The following is a 20034-nucleotide window of genomic DNA, read 5'->3' on the forward strand; positions in this document are numbered from 1 at the left end:
GTGTTTTCAGCTCATGTTTGAATTGTCAAAGACATTTCATCGAAAAAAAATAGCCTAAAGAGGCTAATAATTTTCAACTTAAATGTTTTTTTTTTAAATGTGCTTTTATTCTGCCAAAATAAAACAAATAAGACTTTCTCCAAAAGAAAAAATATTAAAGGAAATAATGTGAAAATATCCTTGCTCTGTTAAACATCATTTGGGAAATATTTAAAAAAGAAAAAAGGGGGTTGAATAATTCTGATTTCAACTGCATAGACCATTTATTTAACTATATATGCATTAAAATATATAAACACTAAGCTACAATACACAGGTAACAGAACACATTGAAGATTTTTAGAGGTTTTGTCTGATTTAGTTAAATTCTGGATACAATGTTGTCCCTAAGCTATTAGTAGGTAAACAGACACAATCTCTTTCTCTCTTACACACACACAAACACCCATATACAGTCCATAAGTTGAATAGTTCCTAATAGCAGAGTATTATTGCTCCATCTGGTGGTCAAATGCCATAGTGAGGCTTCACATTCCTGAGCATTCCATGAACGCTGATTTACTCCACTTTTCAAATATTTTGTCATTGAACTATTTTAAACAGCGCAGTAAGTGTTGAACATGCCTGTCCTACAGGTGTGAGTACAGTCTGTTCTCACAGTCAGAGAAAGACAGGAAGCAGTGACACATGCAGATACAGCACAGGCCCGCTCCAGAAGCTGAAATAATCCTTTAACTCAAATTAACGGCGGTGAACGAGTTTAAGATCCTGGAAGTTACACTGGAAGAACATTTGCGTCTAATCAACATTGGATTGCATATTTGAATTTTCATTTTACAAACCAAAAAACGATTAAAAAAATCTAAATGTGTTTTTCAGAAGAATGAAAGACATGCAAGTATTAGATAAATTACAATAATGTCCATCTTTGCCTGAACGATCCTTTTAATGAGCTCATTTTATGGTTGTGAATTTTTTGACATCTTTAAAATGACTTTGTGGGGAAAATCCATTGTGACGGGATGCCAGGTCAACCTCACGTTAACAGATTAAATATATTTTTGAACACTTTAAAGTAATTAACCTACTTTTCCAACTGAAATCAAGCCTTTGGGGCCAAGAAGAAATCTTTGACATGGCGACATTCTGCTGTTTTCATAAAGAAAGTGTCGAAAGACACCATTATCCCATCTGCTAACCTATAATACTCTGTCCAGCTCCAGCTTAGTAATGTCTTTGTAAGCAGCACATTCATCTTTTACAACACAAATTACAGTCAGCTGCTAATGTCTGTGTTTATTATAGTGCACGCAGTGTTTAGTCTGTGTTTGTGTAAGGGATGAGGATGGTTTCGCAACTTTTTCACACACACACACACTTAAACAAGCACACAAGCACATACACACATAAATTATTTAAGCATATAGTGTACATCTACATACACATACTCTCACGTGGTGTTAAAATATTGCATATCCTCCTGTCCGTGATGGTTTCTTGTAAAATGACTGTAAAATGAGTAATGGATACAGTGAAAACTCATCATTTACTCACCCACTACCCTAGCTGATGAACAGAATCAATCCTGCTTTATGAGCCTTTAAAGTGAAAAAACAATTGAGGCGAGTAACAATACACAATAAAATAATGTTTTGATTTTGAATAAAACTATATAAAAAATTGGGTTTCTATTCTAGTTCTGATGATAATAGCAAACAGTCAAAACCAAAAGCTAGTGTTCTGTCAGGTTTGCGTGTTTTAATAACTTCTCCTACAGTATGTGTTTAATAACACTGCACATGACTGGCAAAAGGAAAATGATCACATTATTTAGATTATGTAATGAGATTCTAAACAATATACTCTTAATTAAAGTTACAGTATATTAAGTTTAAAATAAATACTCATAATCAGATTACAGTTAACTTTTTATGGATAGTCAAACAATGGCAGTAAATTATTTTTTATTAATTAAATCTCCCAATTTGTTTTTTCCCCATTAAGTGCAACATAAGAAAGACATAATAATGCTAAACATTGGTGACGTATGGCTGTGATATTATCATATCAGGTGGCCATCAGTAACTCTTGATTTTTGAAATAATATTTAACACCAATAACTTTGGACAAGTAATGGCATTGTCATTTTTGGTTTAGTAATGTTTACACACACAATGCAGGGATTCACAATTGATTGTCAGTCAAACAAATAATTAGGTAATCATTTAGGCAACACTAAAATACGTAAAATACTAAAGGTATTGCTAAAATAAGTAACCTTTACCTTTACTATCTACAATTTTCATTATGTAATCTATAACCAGTACAGTATAGTATTTTTATTTAATTATTGCTTATTTTTATTCAGCTATTAAGCTGTGGCCATTACTGGTGTCCTTCCATAGTTAAAATACCAATTGAGTGATCATATAGACATGAAATGTTCATTCATTTTTATTTAGTGCTATAAATAAAGAGAAAAGAACAATTACATTCATGCGCACTTCCTGCTGTTTGAACCAAGGGAGCTATACTGTGACCTGTCACACCATCGAAAAGCATCAAAACAGCGTTTTGCATAAAATTCACTGATAAAATGGACAGAAACTGAAAATGACTTTGTGTTTGTCAGAAAACTAAAAACTCAAAATCCCAGGTTGATTTGCTTTCATAATACACTACACTGCCAAAAGTTTTAGGACACCCCTCCAAATAACTGAAATTGACTGGCCTGCACAAAGCCCTGACCTCAACCTGAAAGAACAACTTTGGGATCAATTAAAGCAAAGACTACAAGCTAGGCCTTTACATCCATCAGTACCTGACCTCACTAGGCATGGGTTGGTAAATGATCCTGACGGTATGATGACCTTGCATAAAAAGATTACAGTTTCACGGTATTTTGATTACTGCTCTTAAATTTATTAATTTGAAATGTCTAGGTAAACATTACTTTTTCATCTTTGAACACAATATTTTCACAATATATATTTTATTTTGAGAGACATTTAAAATATTTTGGAGCTGTAAACATGTGAGGCAAAATAATGAATCATTGACTTCTGCTGTCTTCATTAGGTTCAAAAACACTGATTTTTTTACAATATAAAACGGCATTTTTGAAAATATTTTCTGCTGGAGATACTGTAATCCTAAAAAAAAAAAATTAAATCTCACAAATATCATAGGAACGTATAACAGAACATTTTAAAACCTTGAATTTTCCAAACCGCAGTATACCTTCAAAACGTTTATCATCCCATGCCTAGACCTCACAAATGTGCTTCTAGAAAAATTATCCAAAATTCCCATAAACACACTCCTAAACCTTGAGGAAAGCCTTCCCACAAGAGCTGAAGCTGTTATAGCTGCAAATGGTGGACCAACTCTATATTAAACTCTACATCTGGTCAAACAAACATCTAGCCCCGCCTCTAAACTCATGCCATTACTTAAATTCCTGTTACTGGTCTCCATGCTTAAACAAACAGAAAAATGTTTGAAAGCACTGCAGGGCCAAACTGTTAAGGCTTTTTTTTAGAAAAAAAAAAAGGATGGCTTATATAAAGTCGTCTCTGAGATAAGATTAAAAAAAACACACACTTCACCTTTAAATCTCAGCTATAGCAGGATGAGCAGTTCAACGTCAACAGCAAACTATCGTCATCATCTTTGTGTATTTTCACCTCTCGACCCCTCGCTGGAGACAGGAAGGACAAAACTACATGAAGCTTGTATCCCACAAGAGACGAGCCACAAAGTCTTCAAAACATAAACACGCACATACGCACACTTGAAAACTCTCCTCCGTTCATTTTGAGCAGAAACCTTTTCAAATAAACAAGAATCCCTCTCATCTTTCCATATTTTAAGGGCAATGATATAAGTGTGTTCCTGATTCAGATAAAACATTTGGGTACATTAACTTAAGTCTGGCTTCGATCAGAGAGCACTAGAAACAGAAGTGTTTACCCAGAGACTCTTCAAAAGCTTGCTGAAGTTGAGAGGACACTGGCAGACAGGAAATTTAGGACAGAAAAAAAAGGCAAGCAAACATTACTGTCATGTCCTAAAATGAATCAGACATGCGCCACATACTGTAAACTAACTTTATCAGTTTCTTCTATGCAAGGTTTATCAGGTTTATCTAATTGTTTGAAGCAGGCTGGTACCAGTAATCATTATTTTATACAAACAAAACTGCACCTGCTCAACAAGCTATGACTAAATAAAAGCCTCACAAACCAGGTTTGATTTTCTGCATGTTTTGACCAATAAATATACATTCAGGTATGAAATATTTCAAAAGTCAAGACAAAATGCATTGATAAAACAATAAACATCTTCTGAATTAATTACAAGAAGTGATGATAATGATTCACCTGACTCATAAATTCGATGTGATTCACGATAGTAATCTTACGATTCACGATTTAGTCATGAAATTTTAACAAAAAATAAATAAAAATGCTGCTTATGTCCAGTTAAAGCAAGTTTGCTCCTGTGAACATTTCCCTCTCTGTTCAAAACATGTATTGCAATTCTTTCAATATTGCTACTCATCTGAATAGAATAGTTTTTTTAAATATATCGTTTTTGTTGACGCAATAGCCTAGTAGTTAGCGTACCAACATACAGTATGGTGCGGTAGCACTTGAGAGTGCCCCGAGTTCAAATCCTATCTCGAGAACATTTTCCAACCTTAACCCCCTCCTTCTCTCCCACTTCACTTCCTGTCTCATTACTGTCCTATCAAATAAAAGGCAAAAGGGCCGAGAACTTATATTTAAAGTAACAAAATAATTGTAGATTCAAAGTTTTAGCCTTTACTTTTTAGCTTAAAGTGATGACTTTTCTTCTAATTATTTCTGCTATAACGTATTGCATTTTTGTGAATAAAAATAAAACTAAATAAAATCTTTTTATTTACTATTTTACTTTCTGATCTTTCCTGTAGACCATTGCAATAATAAACTATATAATATGTTGAATTATAAATACAAAAATAAATTTAAGAGAAATTTATTATACACTTAAGAGAAGTAAAAGTCTTATTTGTTTTATTTCGGCTAAAATAAAAGCAGTTTTTAATTTTTTAAAAGCCATTTTAAGGTAAAAATGAATAGCCCCTTTAAGACATTTTTTTTTCGATATACAATAACTTGCTTAATTACCCTGACGTGCCTAGTTAACCCAGATAACCTAGTTAAGCCTTTAAATGTCACTTTAAGCTGTATAGAAGTGTCTTGAAAAATATCTAGTCAAATATTATTTACTGTCCTCATGGCAAAGATAAAATAAATCAGTTATTAGAAACGAGTTAATAAAACTATTATGTTTAGAAATGTGTTAAAAAAAATCTCACCGTTAAACAGAAGTTGGGGGGAAAATAAACAGGGGGGCTAATAATTGTGACCTCAAATGTATGTACACTGTTAATACTGTTAAAGCTGCATCAGAAAACATAGATAGAAAAAAAGATAAAGCCACACAAACAAGGTACGTTTGACCAAACACTTTCCAGCTGGCTCAAAAATTCAAACTCAAAAAGTTCCATGCATACAGTCAATTCGAACAGTTTCCAACATGAAGACCAACACAAATGTATTCATATAACTGTGGCTGCATTGTGATTGATGATTTTATAGGTAAAGGAACACCTGTTAAAATACAAAAGTGGAAAGTGTGGGTAATGAATAGGCACAAGGTTTGCCAATGAGAGAAAAAAAGGGAGTGACTGATGTTTAAAAGAGGAGGGACACTGGGAGAAAAACACTGGCTCTTTAGTCAAACCAGTTTGGCAGTGAACCCATGACAATAAAATGCAATCAAAAAAGTGTCACCAGAATAGATGTATTGTATTTTAACAGACAAAAAGAGAGAAGCATAAGAAGAGAGAGAAAGACAGGAAGGGAGAAACATGTTGTGTTTTGTGAGCCTCATATACCCTACAGTACATGGTAGCAGTAATCTCTGTTTTCCATGCCCGCTTGCCCAGACTCCCAGGAGAATGCTGGTGAAATGCCACCTATAACATCACATCCGTTCTCTCGCCTCTGAACTTTCAACAGCACAAAGACAAACAAAACATTTGTTTTTCCTGATAGTTCCCAAAGCTCACATGCTGACAAATTCTAATTGTGCTGGAATATTCCAAGGGATAAATGCATTGGCATACATGGAATTTTTCTGTCCACAAAAACACTAAGAGGTGTACATTTCTCAGTTTGGGTCGCACCTGCAGGGCTTCCCTTGTAACACATTCTGATGGCTTACCTTGGATGCAAGCCGCTGTTCGGGACAGTTGGGATGCTGACACAAGAGGCCGGGTTTCTGTTCAGGTGCAGGTTTCTCACCTGGAATATCATAAATAGAGGTTAAAAATCAACTTGAAGTGTGTGTAGGCCAAACTCTAAAAGTACCCAGCAAGCATATTTGTTTTTAAAAGAGATTTAATAGATGTCTAATAGACGTCTAAACATAGTTGTCTTGGCTAAAACAAGGCTAAATTTGGGCTGTCAGTGAAAATCTAATACACATCTAAGAATCCTAATCTAGGCCTAATTTAGACTATTCATTAAATAAACAGAAATTAATGACTACACATATAAAGTCTGTCTAATCTGTCTTTTTGACAACTAGTCTAGCTTCAGGCTATTCTTAGATGTCTATATATTTTCATTGACAGCCCAAATTTAGCCTTGTTTTAGCCAAGCGGTCAACGTTTAGATGTCTATTAGATGTCTAATAAACACAAAATTGTTTGCTGGGTACTGTCACTTTAACAAAGTTTCTCTGACAAAAATAAAAACCCACTGTCATTATCAGTAGTGTTTGTTACAACAGGTCTTCCACTCACTTTTTGCCAGTTCATGAGACAAACTTGAACCCACTGAGAGAACTGTGTGGGGAAATCTTTTGACTCTCAGATGAGTCTGTGTAATTCTAGCCTGTTTGGATTCCAATTGAAATGACTATATTTTGCCCACAGAAATTCGCTAGACAATGCTTAATGTGACTGTGCATGAAGGCTATGGGTTCCCTTGTGAATTTCCAACTGATTTCATTTATATAATACAGCTTTTGGGTTTATGAGTAAATAAGGTTTGTGGTAACATTATTTGCAGATTTTGAAATCTTGCCGCCCACAAAACTCTTACTAGCTGGCCTCAATTACACAGTTTCAAATGCGCCTCTTTAAGCCAGGGAAGTGAGGTTTGCTCGGTCAATTGCTAGCTGTTCTTCATTACACTTACAGTATCCCCCTGTACCTAATGTTTTTATCTGGGTCATGGCACTAATGTATCTAAATTAAGCACCAAAAAAGATGCTAAAAGATCACAGCCTCTAGCTTCAGTCACTAGTGTCAAAGTCCCTTTAAGGAAAATGATTTCACTTGGCGGCCATCTTTGAAATGCCTCTCGGGCAGTATGCTCGTGCATTCTGTTTGAATGGAGAAACATCAAATTTTCCAAAACTGCTTGCCAAGCTTACGATTGAATTTCATATTAGGAATCACCAATAAAATTAAACAACATCTGTCTATTCATCAGTTTCATTTCTAATTGTCCAAATCACAAAAAAATCTGCAGAAACTCATGTATGGTCCAAACCCCTCCCACAAAGGATTGTCAGTTTATAGCAATCGATAATTGGCTTCTGTACTACAAGGCGGGCTTTTTTCCATCATATAGCGATGATTTGGTCCTTTGGCTTTATTCACCATATTGACAGTTACACTTTTCCCTATTCAAAAAGATACTAATGACATTTCTTGTGTTTGCTATAGTCTTTGCTAGTGTCCAGCATCGGGTCACGGCACCAATTTAACCCCTTCGGTTCTGTTCAAACCTCTCTAAACACACTTGAAGCTAAAAGGTGTGTTTGACGTGAAGCAGATGCATTGGTATATGAAATCAAAGTACAGTAAGGTCAATTTGAAAGTATGTTGAGCAGTCACCAATTAAATGTGTCTCACAAGATATCACACAGCAAACTCGCATCTGCAGATTGCAAAAACCGAAGAAACAAAGAAGCCAAAGACCACAGCGTCCAGCATCACTCACTAGTTCACCTATTGAGGCCAGAAGATTTCAACTCACACAGCTCTTACTAGATAGTCTCTGATCTAAATCATGCTAAAAAGCCATTCGAAATAGAAAACAAAAATCTTTTTTTAGGGCTGAACCACTTTATGTGAAAGAATCAAGTACCCAGAAGTAATCTAAAGGAGATAAATGAAGAGATAAATGTGATTGAGACATTTTGTACCAGGGCTTCCATTAAGGGACTGAACACAGTGCCTGTGGGGATATGTCCTTGGGCATGAGCCAAAAGACATAACAGCAATACAGGACTGCAAAAGATGAGGCAGCTGGGGGGATACTGTACTGTATGTAGGAAAGAGAGCAATTGAAAAAAAAATCAATAACTGAGAGCCAAAAAGAAGAGTTAGTGATGCAGTGAAGTTAACTACTAAATTGCATGATGCATTGTATAGTTGACTTTATAACATAAACAACTTGAGCTAGCCATGGCATCCTTTCTTTCATTCCAGCTGTTAGGACCATAAAGACAAGTAACTACCAAGGCACCAGAAGTGGTTATAAAATTATCTCAGTAAATAATTATTCCTGAGGGAATAGATTTGACCGAAAACTGAAGGATCGACAATAACACAAAAAGGAAAAGAAAGAGGAAAAGGAGCAAAAAACAGACAGAGCGAAAAAAGTTGGCGGAAATCTGAGATTTCCAGACATTACAAGTTTGCTGGCAGACTAGCTGATTTTCCTTTCAGTGAGGGCAGTGATATTCCTCTTACCTAGAAACCCACAGGTTTTCATGTGAAAAAATTCAGGACTTTTTATAAATTTTATTCTTATAATAATGCCACCTCACAACTGGTCAAAATAAGCAGTTGATGTGTACACACCAAATCTGACTTTGGGATATCAAATATTGCTAAGAAACAATCTTATTCAGTCTGATTTCTTACAAAATATTGGCAGATCTACATTACAGTGATGATAATTGCAAGAAACAGTTCTTATATGAACCTTTAGGAAAAATATAACATTAGTTCATTAAGAAAGCTCTGCTATATTCATTCATTCTTTTCAGCTTAGTCCCTTTATTAATCTAGGGTTGCCACAGCGGAATGAACCGCCAACTTATCCAGCAAATGTTTTACGCAGCAGATGCCCTTCCAGCCGCAACCCACCTCTGGGAAACATCCACACACACACTCATTTACACTCATACACTACAGACAAATTAGCTTACCCAATTCACCAGTACCGCAAGTCTTTGGACTGTGGGGGAGACCGGAGCACCCAGAGGAAACCCATGGGAACGCAGGGAGAACATGCAAACTCCACACAAAAAACGCCAACTGAGCCAGCCAAGGCTCGATCCAGCAACCTTCTTGCACTACATTTTTTTATTTTTTTTGTAGCTGAACCTATATGAAAACATTTCATTTGCACCATAACTAAGCCACTAATTGAGCTTTAATATAAATCTCTTTTGAATCATTTTATAAAAAGTTTTATGAAGACCAACATGGTTGTGGTGAAAATTAAACATCATACATGAGAAAATCATTGTGCTTGTTAAACAATTCTTATTAAAACTGCAATAAAACTTTGGAGTTTAAGAATAGCAAATTGTTCTAATAAGTGTAAAATTATGAAATAACAAAAAAAAAATGAATGAATAACAAATAAAAAAAAACAACATAAAAGAATTTAAACTTGACGAGATGCCCATTTAAAAATTGTTGTGAATGTTTGTCATATTCATAAACACAAGGTAAACATCATGGTACTATGATGGTAAATATTATGATATTGCATGTTACTTCATCAAAGCACTGCATCTTTTCCAACATCCTGAAAGCATAATATCACCACACAGTCCAAGCTAAACTATAGATATTATCCTACAACACTGCAAGCATTCCATCTCCATACTCGCCTCCATAAAGAATACTCCATTTCTCCTTGTTTAGTCAGAGAGGCAGAGGGCACCTCCTAAGAAATCCTCTATGTGAGGAATGTGCAGAATGCCAGGATCTGTTTTTCATGCCCCTCTGTTTACCCAGTCGTTTGCTGAAGTTCCTGAGGAGCGTGAAGCACATCTACTGTCTCAAGTGCTAGAGCGGAAATATTTGATGTAATACTCGTTTCCTTTTGCCTCCACTGGAGGAACACCAAGCTGATGCCATGGATGCCAGTTGTATGATTCGGAAGGTCTGAGGATGTCAAAACATTACCAGCTCTGGAAGCAGAGTTGTCATTGATTCTTTATTCCTGGATAGCTAATCCTCTTGCATCCGAGGCTTAAATGAGATTAGCTCTCAGAACCCGACATAGCAACACTGGCTCAACTGATGCTGCAAGTTTGAAAAGGCACAGGCTGCTTATGCAACCATAAATAGAAAAGTTTGGAAAACCTGTGTGAAAACAGTCATTTCCACAGTTCAATTTGGTGCCTCTAGAGGTTAATGGTACTTCTTGACACAACTGCTCAATTTTCTTTTAAATATCCAACTTTAAAAAGCATCTAAAGATTTAATTACTAAAAAGTAATTTGCTTGACTGCATGGAGAAAGAGGGATGGAGTGACAGACAAATTACTTCCAGGACAAAGGTCATCCTCAGCGGGTCCTAATTAGGGCATTAGCACAGAGATCAAACAATAATGGCAGTATGGACAAGCTAAAAATCACTCTCCATCTGCACTTTGGTGTCACAGTAGTCTCTAAAAATGTCTGGGTACTCAGTGGAAAGCAAACATGTGGTTCTCCACACAAAAAAATCAAAGAAATTGAGTGTAAAGCCATGGCTCATATAAAAATAAATAGCAAAACCTGTAGAGCTTACCCTTTCTGCATGGACTGCAAAAAGCTTATTTATTATGTAATGTTTTTGGCCTTTTTCATACAATGAAAGTGTGGAGTGACTTTTCAGCTTATTACTCGCTGAAAACTTCTGTGTGATAAAACTTAAAATCGTGCATGAGGATTTTTTGATGATATTTTTATGATTATTTGTCCTTTTTTTTTTTAACTTGACAGTAATGGATTTCCATTCACTTTTATTATATGAAAGAGCACAGCTTGTATATTTTGCTAAATCAAATTTTGCTATCCACAGGAAAAAAGCCAGTCATGCAAGAACAACATGGGGATGAGTAAACAATGATAAAAATAACATTTTGGGCAAACTATAGGCCCTTTGAGAACAATCTTTTACTAGATTTGAGTGGAAAGGATTAGTTCACCCATTTTTCTGTTGTTATACGCATGTTCACCCTTGTGCCTCGCAAAACCTGTATGTCTTTTTCCCATGGAACATAAAAGAAGTTATTTATAGCAGAATATCTTTTGTTATTGGTCCTTTCCACACAGAGTGTATAGTAACCAGACTGTTTAGATCAGCTTTTCAGCTAATACATTTCAGCCAATTTCTCACACATCATTAAAAAAAACTTCAGATTTGGAAAATCTTTTTTGTTTTCATTACAAATTTTTGTCAAAACGCTTGACAGCACATAGTAATTATCCACTTGTAATAAATGGAAGAGCTCAAGGTATATTTTTTATATACATTATTGAGAATGGCAAAGATAAATGAAAATATTTGTACATATGTATGCCTTTAGAAATGCACGTCTCAGGGAACAGAATGGCATGGCTAACTGAGGTTCACCGCAGTACTCTCTGCATTAGGAAACACATTACCATTAGGGGGCAGCCGAGCTTCATTCTCAGTAGTGGCCAATATGGTATATGCGAAAGGACTTTTAATTTTGTCAGTAACTCGGGTTAAGCGCTTCCGGTGTACTGTATGCCATTACAAAATTGGCACGTTTAAGGTTTATTTTCTTAAAAAATCAGCGATCTACACTGGCTGAGTGATATCCGATATAAAATAGGTCTCAGAATGTACAAGAAGCACTGCATTAAATAGAATTTTCCCCACCATGTCTTTAAAATTTGAACATTTATTTTACCCCAGTATATTCAATGGAGCTTCTGCGCTAGCCTGCCGATCCTGACGGGCGCAAGCGAGTAAACGGCTTTTTGTCTTGTTTTATGCTTGAGCAACTAAATGAATGCCAAAGTCTATTTAACTGATTGTATTTTAATTAAGTTACAACATCGATGCTGTAAAATTAACCGTATAAAATGGAAAAAAGTGACATTAACCGTTCACCGGAACTGTATCAGTATGGGAAGAAACACTAGCTCTGCTTATATTCTGAAGGCGGAGGATTCAGTGCCGCGTGTGGCTGTTTCTCTGGGGAAGGTGGAGGTGTTTTCTCCATGTTTTGTTCATATTTGATAAAATCTAATACAATGTTGTGCCTGGCATAATTGTGTTTATTGTTTTTCAATGAGAGAAATGGTTTCGTTTTAGACACAGTATTGCTGACTCGCCACAGCCATTGCATTTTTGACTGTTGGCCATACAAAACTTTTCATAGAGCTCAGTTAAATATTCTTTGATTATGCTAGTTATCAATGAACTGTTAAAGCCTAAATGAATGGTAAAATACAGGTAGTAGACCATTTCAATGTGGTCATGTCATTGGCCTATAAACATTTCCTGCATGTTATCAAACTATTTTATAACTGTAACAAAAGGCAATTCAATCATATTTTCATGTTAAAACAGCTATCATAACATTATTTTTCAATATGTGTCTCTTTTTGGAATTTCAGAAGCAATGGAAATTAAAAATATAAAACATTAAATATGTTAGGACCATTGTTGTTGTTTACATTCCTCAAAATGACCTATGCAACTAAAACTTTCTTTGGAATATTGTGGATACATTGTTTAGACTTTGCTTATATGATATATAATTTTTCCATTTAAAAGCTTGACAACAATTGTTCTCAATTTATTTTCATTAATTGGAAGGTTGCATGTTGAATGATTTTGCTAAAGATCTGATTTTGGAAGAAGAAAGACAGTCATGTCAGAATGAAATGAGAGTGAATATATGATGACAACATTTTCATCTTTGGGGAAATACGCCCTCTGAGAACAATCTCACAATATTTCACCAGCAAATCAATGAAAAACATACTTAGAGGAAACATGGCATTACCCCAGTGTAAAAAAGTGATTAGTTACTTCACTTTAAACAACTACTTGTAACTATTAAGTTCACTTTGTTTATTTAAATTTAAGGCAACAGATATTTTCACCTTTTCGAAGTGTGGTCAACTACTCTCGTTTTCAACTTTTTTGAAGGTCAACTAATCGCTTTAAAAGCAACGGATTTATCCACTTTTTACATAATAGAGTCAACTAATCATTTTAAAAGCAGCAAGTGTACTCACTTTTTGAAGTAAAGTTTCGCTAATCGATTTAGAAGCAACGTATTTATTAAGCCTTATAAAGTAAATTCAACTTACCGCTTTAAAAGAAATGGGTTTACTTGCTTTTTGAAGTCAACTAATCACTTTACTAATCAACTAATCAACTAATCAACAAAGTCAACTAATCACTACAATGCATGTTCTATGAAAATTTCTTAACATCAAAAACCAACAACCGAAAAACTCTCAGGTGACCTGTGAATGTATAGATAATTTAACCAAACTGTGTCCCACCACTCATCAGGGTCAGTTAAAATCTCTTACCACAAGCGTTCTGGGTGATGTCCATGAGGGAGGTCCAGGTGTACTTCTCCACCCCAAACTCGCTCTGTGCACATGGCAGAGTTTCCAGTTCATAAGACCCATGCCTTCGCCAATAGAACATCGTGCCTCACAATCCAAGTGCATCCAATAAATCTAATGCCGCATCTCACTCGAGACAATGTTCTTCACACCTTCTTCTTCACATCAATCTTCAAAATAAAACTTCTCTACATGCTTCCCCAATCTAACCGAACCTACGCAACCTGTAGTGAGTTCTCTTGTGGAGAAAACTTCTCAGAATACTGAATTTCTCCAAAGTTTCCAGTCAGGCTGCATTGGACTTTGTGAGCCAGTTTGTGAAGGGGGAAAAAGAGAAGGGGGGGCTTGACCCACACACCACGCCAGACAAGCAATGCATTCATCCACATATGAAGTGCATGCTGGGATTTGAGGGAGAGTTGGACCTGTGACTTTTCAGAATGACAACAAATACAAAGCTGCCTTTTGAGATGTCCACCTACTTGCAGCCCACAATCTCTGTCCAGCACGTCAGAAGTTACAGTATAAAGAGCAATGAAGTAGAAATCAAGTGGTTTATAGACACTCAAGTCACCGTCTGAAGTAATGTACGATGAAATATTGAGAAACGCTGAGGGACTATTGTATGTGTGAAAGGGTTAAGATGAAGATTAAGAGAATAACTGCGAGAGTTCGCGAGTGCCCTCCAGAACCCCCACAATTTCTAATTTTGCTCTGACAAATTAGAGAGTAGCATGGGAGAGTCTTAGCTGTTGGGATCCAACATTTCCAGCCATATGGTAGTGATTTGGAGCAGTGTGACGTGCAGGGGTTAGTTTTAATGACCAGGCTTCCAGTGGCAGTCAAGCCAATGCGCCGCAGTCTCAGACTCTGTCAGCTTAATCATTCACTGGGACACGTACAAACAACAAAGCTCTTTTGATCTGCACCTAGACATTTCCCTCTGTGAGCTGCTGTACACAATGTCTTTTATATTTACAGCTTGTTTTATCTGGCTTTTATTACATTAAGTAATTACAGTCTAATTTTTTTCATCAAGTGGTTAGAACGGTTTCGCTTCTAATGCATTTTGTTCGGTAGCTTGTGTTTGACTTGGGAAATAAAAGTTCACTCATGATTCTAAACAAAAAAGTGGATGAATAAAAATGCTGAGTGTCAAATCAAAAACATTTTCTGTACGTGTTAATTGATTTAGTCAAATTAGTCAGTTTAATCACATATACTCTGCTTAATATATACTTGTATATACTCAAATTAGTCACATACACTCTGGTTAATTGATTAGTCAAATTAGTCACCTATACTCTGGCTTTGAAAGAAAATGAATGGAGATGATTCAAGACTACAATGCATCAGACAATTAAGAAATCATACACAATTCAAAATGTATTTATAGTTATTACATATATTGTTTAATTTATTTGAATCTGGCATATTTTTTATAAAACAAACAAATCACACTTTAGAAGTCAGCCAATGGTTATAAATCAACTGATTTATGTTAGAATAAAATACATATATAGTTTTATTTATTACTAGTTATTTTTATAGTTTTCTAAAATAAATATATCTGATTTAATTATAAATAAATAAAGCTTTTCATATTATAGCTCTTTAGAATTATATTTATTTGTATAGTTAAAAAAAAGAAATGAGCAACACCACACGTGTAGCAGTGCGATATGGCTGTTTATCGGCACAGTCTCAAAAATCCTTTTGGATGAGAAACTACTTTTTTCTGTCATTCATTCACATCTCCAGCTGACAGTCAAAACAGCAGAAACCGTTGCTTAAAACACGTCATTTTAGAGCTAGTGTCTGAATGCTTCTCCTGCGTAATGTCTCAAGTGATGACAAAACAAATGATTTTGCCCACATTTTAAGATTATAATGCTGAACAGCATGAAATGCCATCAGTCTACAATGATCCAGTATTTCTGTTGCAATTGGGAGATCACAACAATTAACCCAGAAAAAGCCAAAGCAAAGTAAACATTACAAGATTACTATAGTATAGATACAGCATTACAACATACAGTACAAAAAAAATCTATTTAGAATGTCACGTTTCTTCCCCTAAGCACTTATTATGTGGTCTCTGTCGCCATCTTGTGGCGCAACTATCTTTGCTATGCTCAATATGACGGGCTGATGCCGATCTCTGAAATTATATATATTTAAAATAGGCACTATCCTTATGAATAAACTCCATAGTTGCAATCTAAACTACATTCTCGCCTAATAATCATCCATCAAAAATAAATTATTATGTCCAACAGCTGCAATATTTGTCATACTGTAGTGTTGATCTGCTGTCTCTTTATGTGGGCGGAGTAAAAGAGAAGAGGCTGCACGAGTTCCTGTTATAGCAGAATATCGCATGGCTATCAGCCAATCAGATTGAAAAATGTCTCTAGGCTGATGGCATATTATGCTATTTAGCCTTATAATCTTAAAATGGGAGCAAAATCATCTGCTTTGTCATTACTCTAGACATTATGCTAGAGAATCATTGAAATACTAGCTCTAAAGTGACGATAGTGAAATAAGCAACGGTTTCTGCTGTTCTGACGTCAGCTGCTAATGTGAAGGGATGGGGGAAGTAAGTAATTCCTTGTATAAAAGCATTTTTTAGACTCTCTGTGTTTGATTTTCTTGTACATACATGATTATGCTGTAAAACAGTTTTACAAAGACAATATTACACTTGTAGCAGTGCGGAATGGTTGTATATATCGTGGCTGGTGGGACACTTAGGCACGCCTCCCATTAATGCCGATATACAGCCATAACGCACTGCTATGTGCGTGTGATATTGCTCATGTATATACATCTTTTTTTTCACCTTTGTTGGGTTTTCACCTTTATTGGACAGAACACTAGAGCATATTGACAGGAAAGTGTGGGGAGCAGAGAGAGGGGAATAATTGGAATAGGACCTCAAGGTAGGAATTAAACTCGTGTCACCATGAGCACCAGAGAACATGTGTCGATGCACTACCCCTATTGGTGCAGACCACTTTTTGAATATGTTACATAAAAATATAAAAAACTTCTTTCTTTTCCTTCTTTTACTATTTAAAAATAAAAAGGATACCGATATTTATTTTTATTTTGTTCGTTATCATTAGTCTAATAAGTTAGCGGCAGGGAATGCTCAATTTGTTGTGTTGTGTTATACAAATAAAGGATTTTACTTATTTAAAAAAAAATAATAAAAAAATTAAATATGTACATTAAAAATGTTTTTAATATATGTATTTATTGATTAATATATTCATTTAATATATTTATTTATTATTTATTAATATATTTTTTTATTTTATGATACATTTCAACATACACCCAGTGGCCATCTGCCTTTGATTAGGCTTTAGCACTTTTAATGAGACTGTAGTTTATTATTTCAAGCATACTCATTTGTTTGAATGTGGATGACCATGAAATATCACACCCAGCCTTTGTTTGCAGCATTGCTTTTGGCTGTTCATCCTGCTATCTTCAGCTCATGATACCCAGCATGAAAAGCATATGTTTCCACCAGCATGTTGGCCACACATGAAAGCACAGTGCGGTGTGACAGCTACTACAGTCAATTATAATAACTGGGCTAATCCTCTGATCTGTGATTCTCCTGACACTGTTTATCTATGTTTAAAACACTATAGCATTAGGACAGCCGTGCACATGGCAAACAGGCCAGTCGACCCGAAAGCAGTAATGGGCTTGGTTTGGAGTCTAGATGGCAAATTAGTCAACCAAGTGACACTTCTCAAATAGCCAAGACACTTCCATGCAACAGCTCCTATTGGAAATCAAGTAAACAGGTCTGTAATATTGGTGTTCATCATCATAAATTCAAACGCTTATACTCTATTTGACATTATTTTAATAAATTCCACTCAGTGACTTCACTGATAAACTGTAAGCTTCATAAAAGCCCGGTTTGTTAGTTTGAAGTCTGAATTTAATAACTGTGGCCCTGGACCTCACAGACAGAACATAAGAGGAATTTCCTTTGGTTGGAAGCAGCACTTTGTTTCCACTGTCAAGCTATTTTTTATAAGGATTTCAAACTATTTATGTAGCTGAAAAGAATATAAAATAATGATCTTGTGGTCTATCTTGCTGAAATGTTGCACATTGAGTTTGTTTAGTGAGAAAGGGTTAAGGCATGTAAATAAATGCAAACTTTGATTGGATGATGTTTTTGATTGTAATGCAACAACGTGAACCACATTAAAATCATAATTGTCAATATCTATGAATTGGAACCACTTCTCACTTCCTCTAAAATCATCTGGTCCAACTATTTTTGAGATAAACAGATTTACTGAACTGTTTCTTATCAGTGCATCAACATGTCAACATATTTTTGATTACTCTTTCCACCTTTTTTCCCCAAACTAAATCCACCCTTGCAGCTGTTAAAGCAGAGCTGTTGACTGTTGATTCAGAGTGGATCACATTTCCTTATGATAAGCCAGTGGAGAGGTAAACCACAGAGCTGTCTGTATACCTGTCACAACGTAAACACAATTTAGCCCAAACCTAATTCAGGGGAATGAGAAAAGCTAAGATCAAATGTGGCAGACAATCTGGATTTAAACTGCCAAAAAGGGGATATAAACCAGCACAAACAAGCATAGGGTATTGCATATATACATACAACAAATTGTACATACATTTATGCATGCATGCATACATTTATCAATTTACAAATTAATCAGTTATTTAATATGAAAAAAAAAAAATATATATATATATATATATATATATATATATATATATATATATATATATATATATATATATATATATATATATTCATGAAATGATCAACTGAAAATTTTTGACATAGTTATACATTTATTTTATATTTTATTATCATTATGTTTTATCATTTGCTGTTTATTTTAGCCTAAAAAACTTTAGACAAAAAAATTAACTACTGAATTAATATGAAGGAATTTTACATATGCAGTGTTGCAGGTTTTTTTAATGACCAAATAAAATTTAAACTAAAACTGAAAAATATTACAATATATTTAATTTTTAAACTCAGGCTAATTGCTGAATTGTTGCTCAGAAATATTATTATTTGTATTGTTATACACATTTGATCATTATTGTTGTTGTTGTTGTTGTTGTCGTCATGCTGCTTATTGTATTATACCATTCTTTCATTAACAGAAAGTCCAAGAAAAAACAGAGTTATTCAAAATAGAAATATTTGGTGATATTTTAAATGGCTGATATTTTAAATCACTTTTGATCATATTAATCACCAAACATTTTAATATGACTTTTGCAGACTTACATAATCCACAAGTGGTTAAAGCTAATTTTATGATTCCTTCACGATGATTTTGCACTCTTTTTAGAGCTTGACATCTGTAGCCATTCATTCACAAGAAATTGAAAACTTTGGACAGGAGTTTAGGTAAATAAAGCCAGAATTCACGATCACTTTGAGTTACATCCACAAACTTCTCGCGTCAGCACGTCTTATTAACACCAGCTGTCATTATCACCACACAGAAAATGCGCAGAGCTACAGGTACAGTACACCTCAAACTTCTTATTTCACCACATAAAACGCAATGGCACTTACAAAGACGCAAACGAAGTCCAAGCCAGCTCTTTGGTGGCGATCCGTATCGATGCATGATGTGCTGTTATTGTTAACCATGAGTTAATTTCTAAGTCCTCCGTCTTCATGTGTTGTTCTCAGTGATGAGATCCGACCACACCGCGAGGATCAGCAGCAGTACAGCAGACATGAGCTCTGACGCGCTGCTGGCAGACCTCCAAAAACACAAGCGCCACACACTTCACCAACTAACTTTGATATTACTGACATGCTTATTTCACGTATAGTACACACTGCTGCCCGATATCATATCAGGCATTGCATAACTATGGTTTCGTTGTAGTATCCTATGCTTGATTGACATCTAATGAGCTACACCTTGCGTGCGCTGTGGAGACACAAAAGGACCTGTTGACTGTCGTTGACGCACGAAGTTTTTGTTTCCTTTCTGGCTTCGAGGTTTACTGAATCTTATTGAATCGCGTTGTAAGAACATTACATGCCATATCCTCTTTCAAAGTCAACATGGCTTATTTTTAGCATGCACTGCTTTGTGTCATGCTTAAAAGAGCAGACGTTCTTCACTAAATACACGTGTTGTCTCCTTGTCCCACCAACTTCACCTGTCTCACCTGCTGTAAACATCCCTCACCGTCTCCAGTCTTTTGGCAATCTAACATTTCATTTTATCTTTCTGATTGGATATTTAAAGGCAAAAGGCTACATTTACTCTTCTCTCCTACAC

At 35.3% G+C, this 20034-nt stretch overlaps 1 protein-coding gene across 11 annotated transcripts in view; it reads right to left on the bottom strand.

Moving 5' to 3' along the window:
- Positions 1-19606, bottom strand: part of plekhg5a (pleckstrin homology domain containing, family G (with RhoGef domain) member 5a) — a 74196-nt gene extending 54590 nt beyond the window's left edge. For 2 of the 11 annotated variants that reach the window (XM_087273558.1, XM_087273557.1), the window contains exons 1-2: positions 19311-19606; positions 6277-6356 (exon numbers count right to left, since the gene is read on the bottom strand). In XM_087273558.1, coding sequence (XP_087129684.1) covers positions 6277-6356; positions 19311-19365 — 135 coding nt within the window. In that variant the 5' untranslated portion in view covers positions 19366-19606. Of the gene's footprint in view, positions 1-3608; positions 3701-6276; positions 6357-9975; positions 10427-13657; positions 13990-19310 lie in introns of those variants that run through there. The other 9 variants (XM_087273556.1, XM_087273555.1, XM_087273561.1 and 6 more) reach the window with 8 other exon arrangements.
- Positions 19607-20034: the final 428 nt, after the last annotated feature.

The sequence above is a fragment of the Danio rerio genome, chromosome 11 (assembly GCF_052040795.2).
Source record: "Danio rerio strain M-AB ecotype USA chromosome 11, GRCz13ab, whole genome shotgun sequence".
In the NCBI taxonomy this organism is placed as follows: Eukaryota; Metazoa; Chordata; class Actinopteri; order Cypriniformes; family Danionidae; genus Danio; species Danio rerio.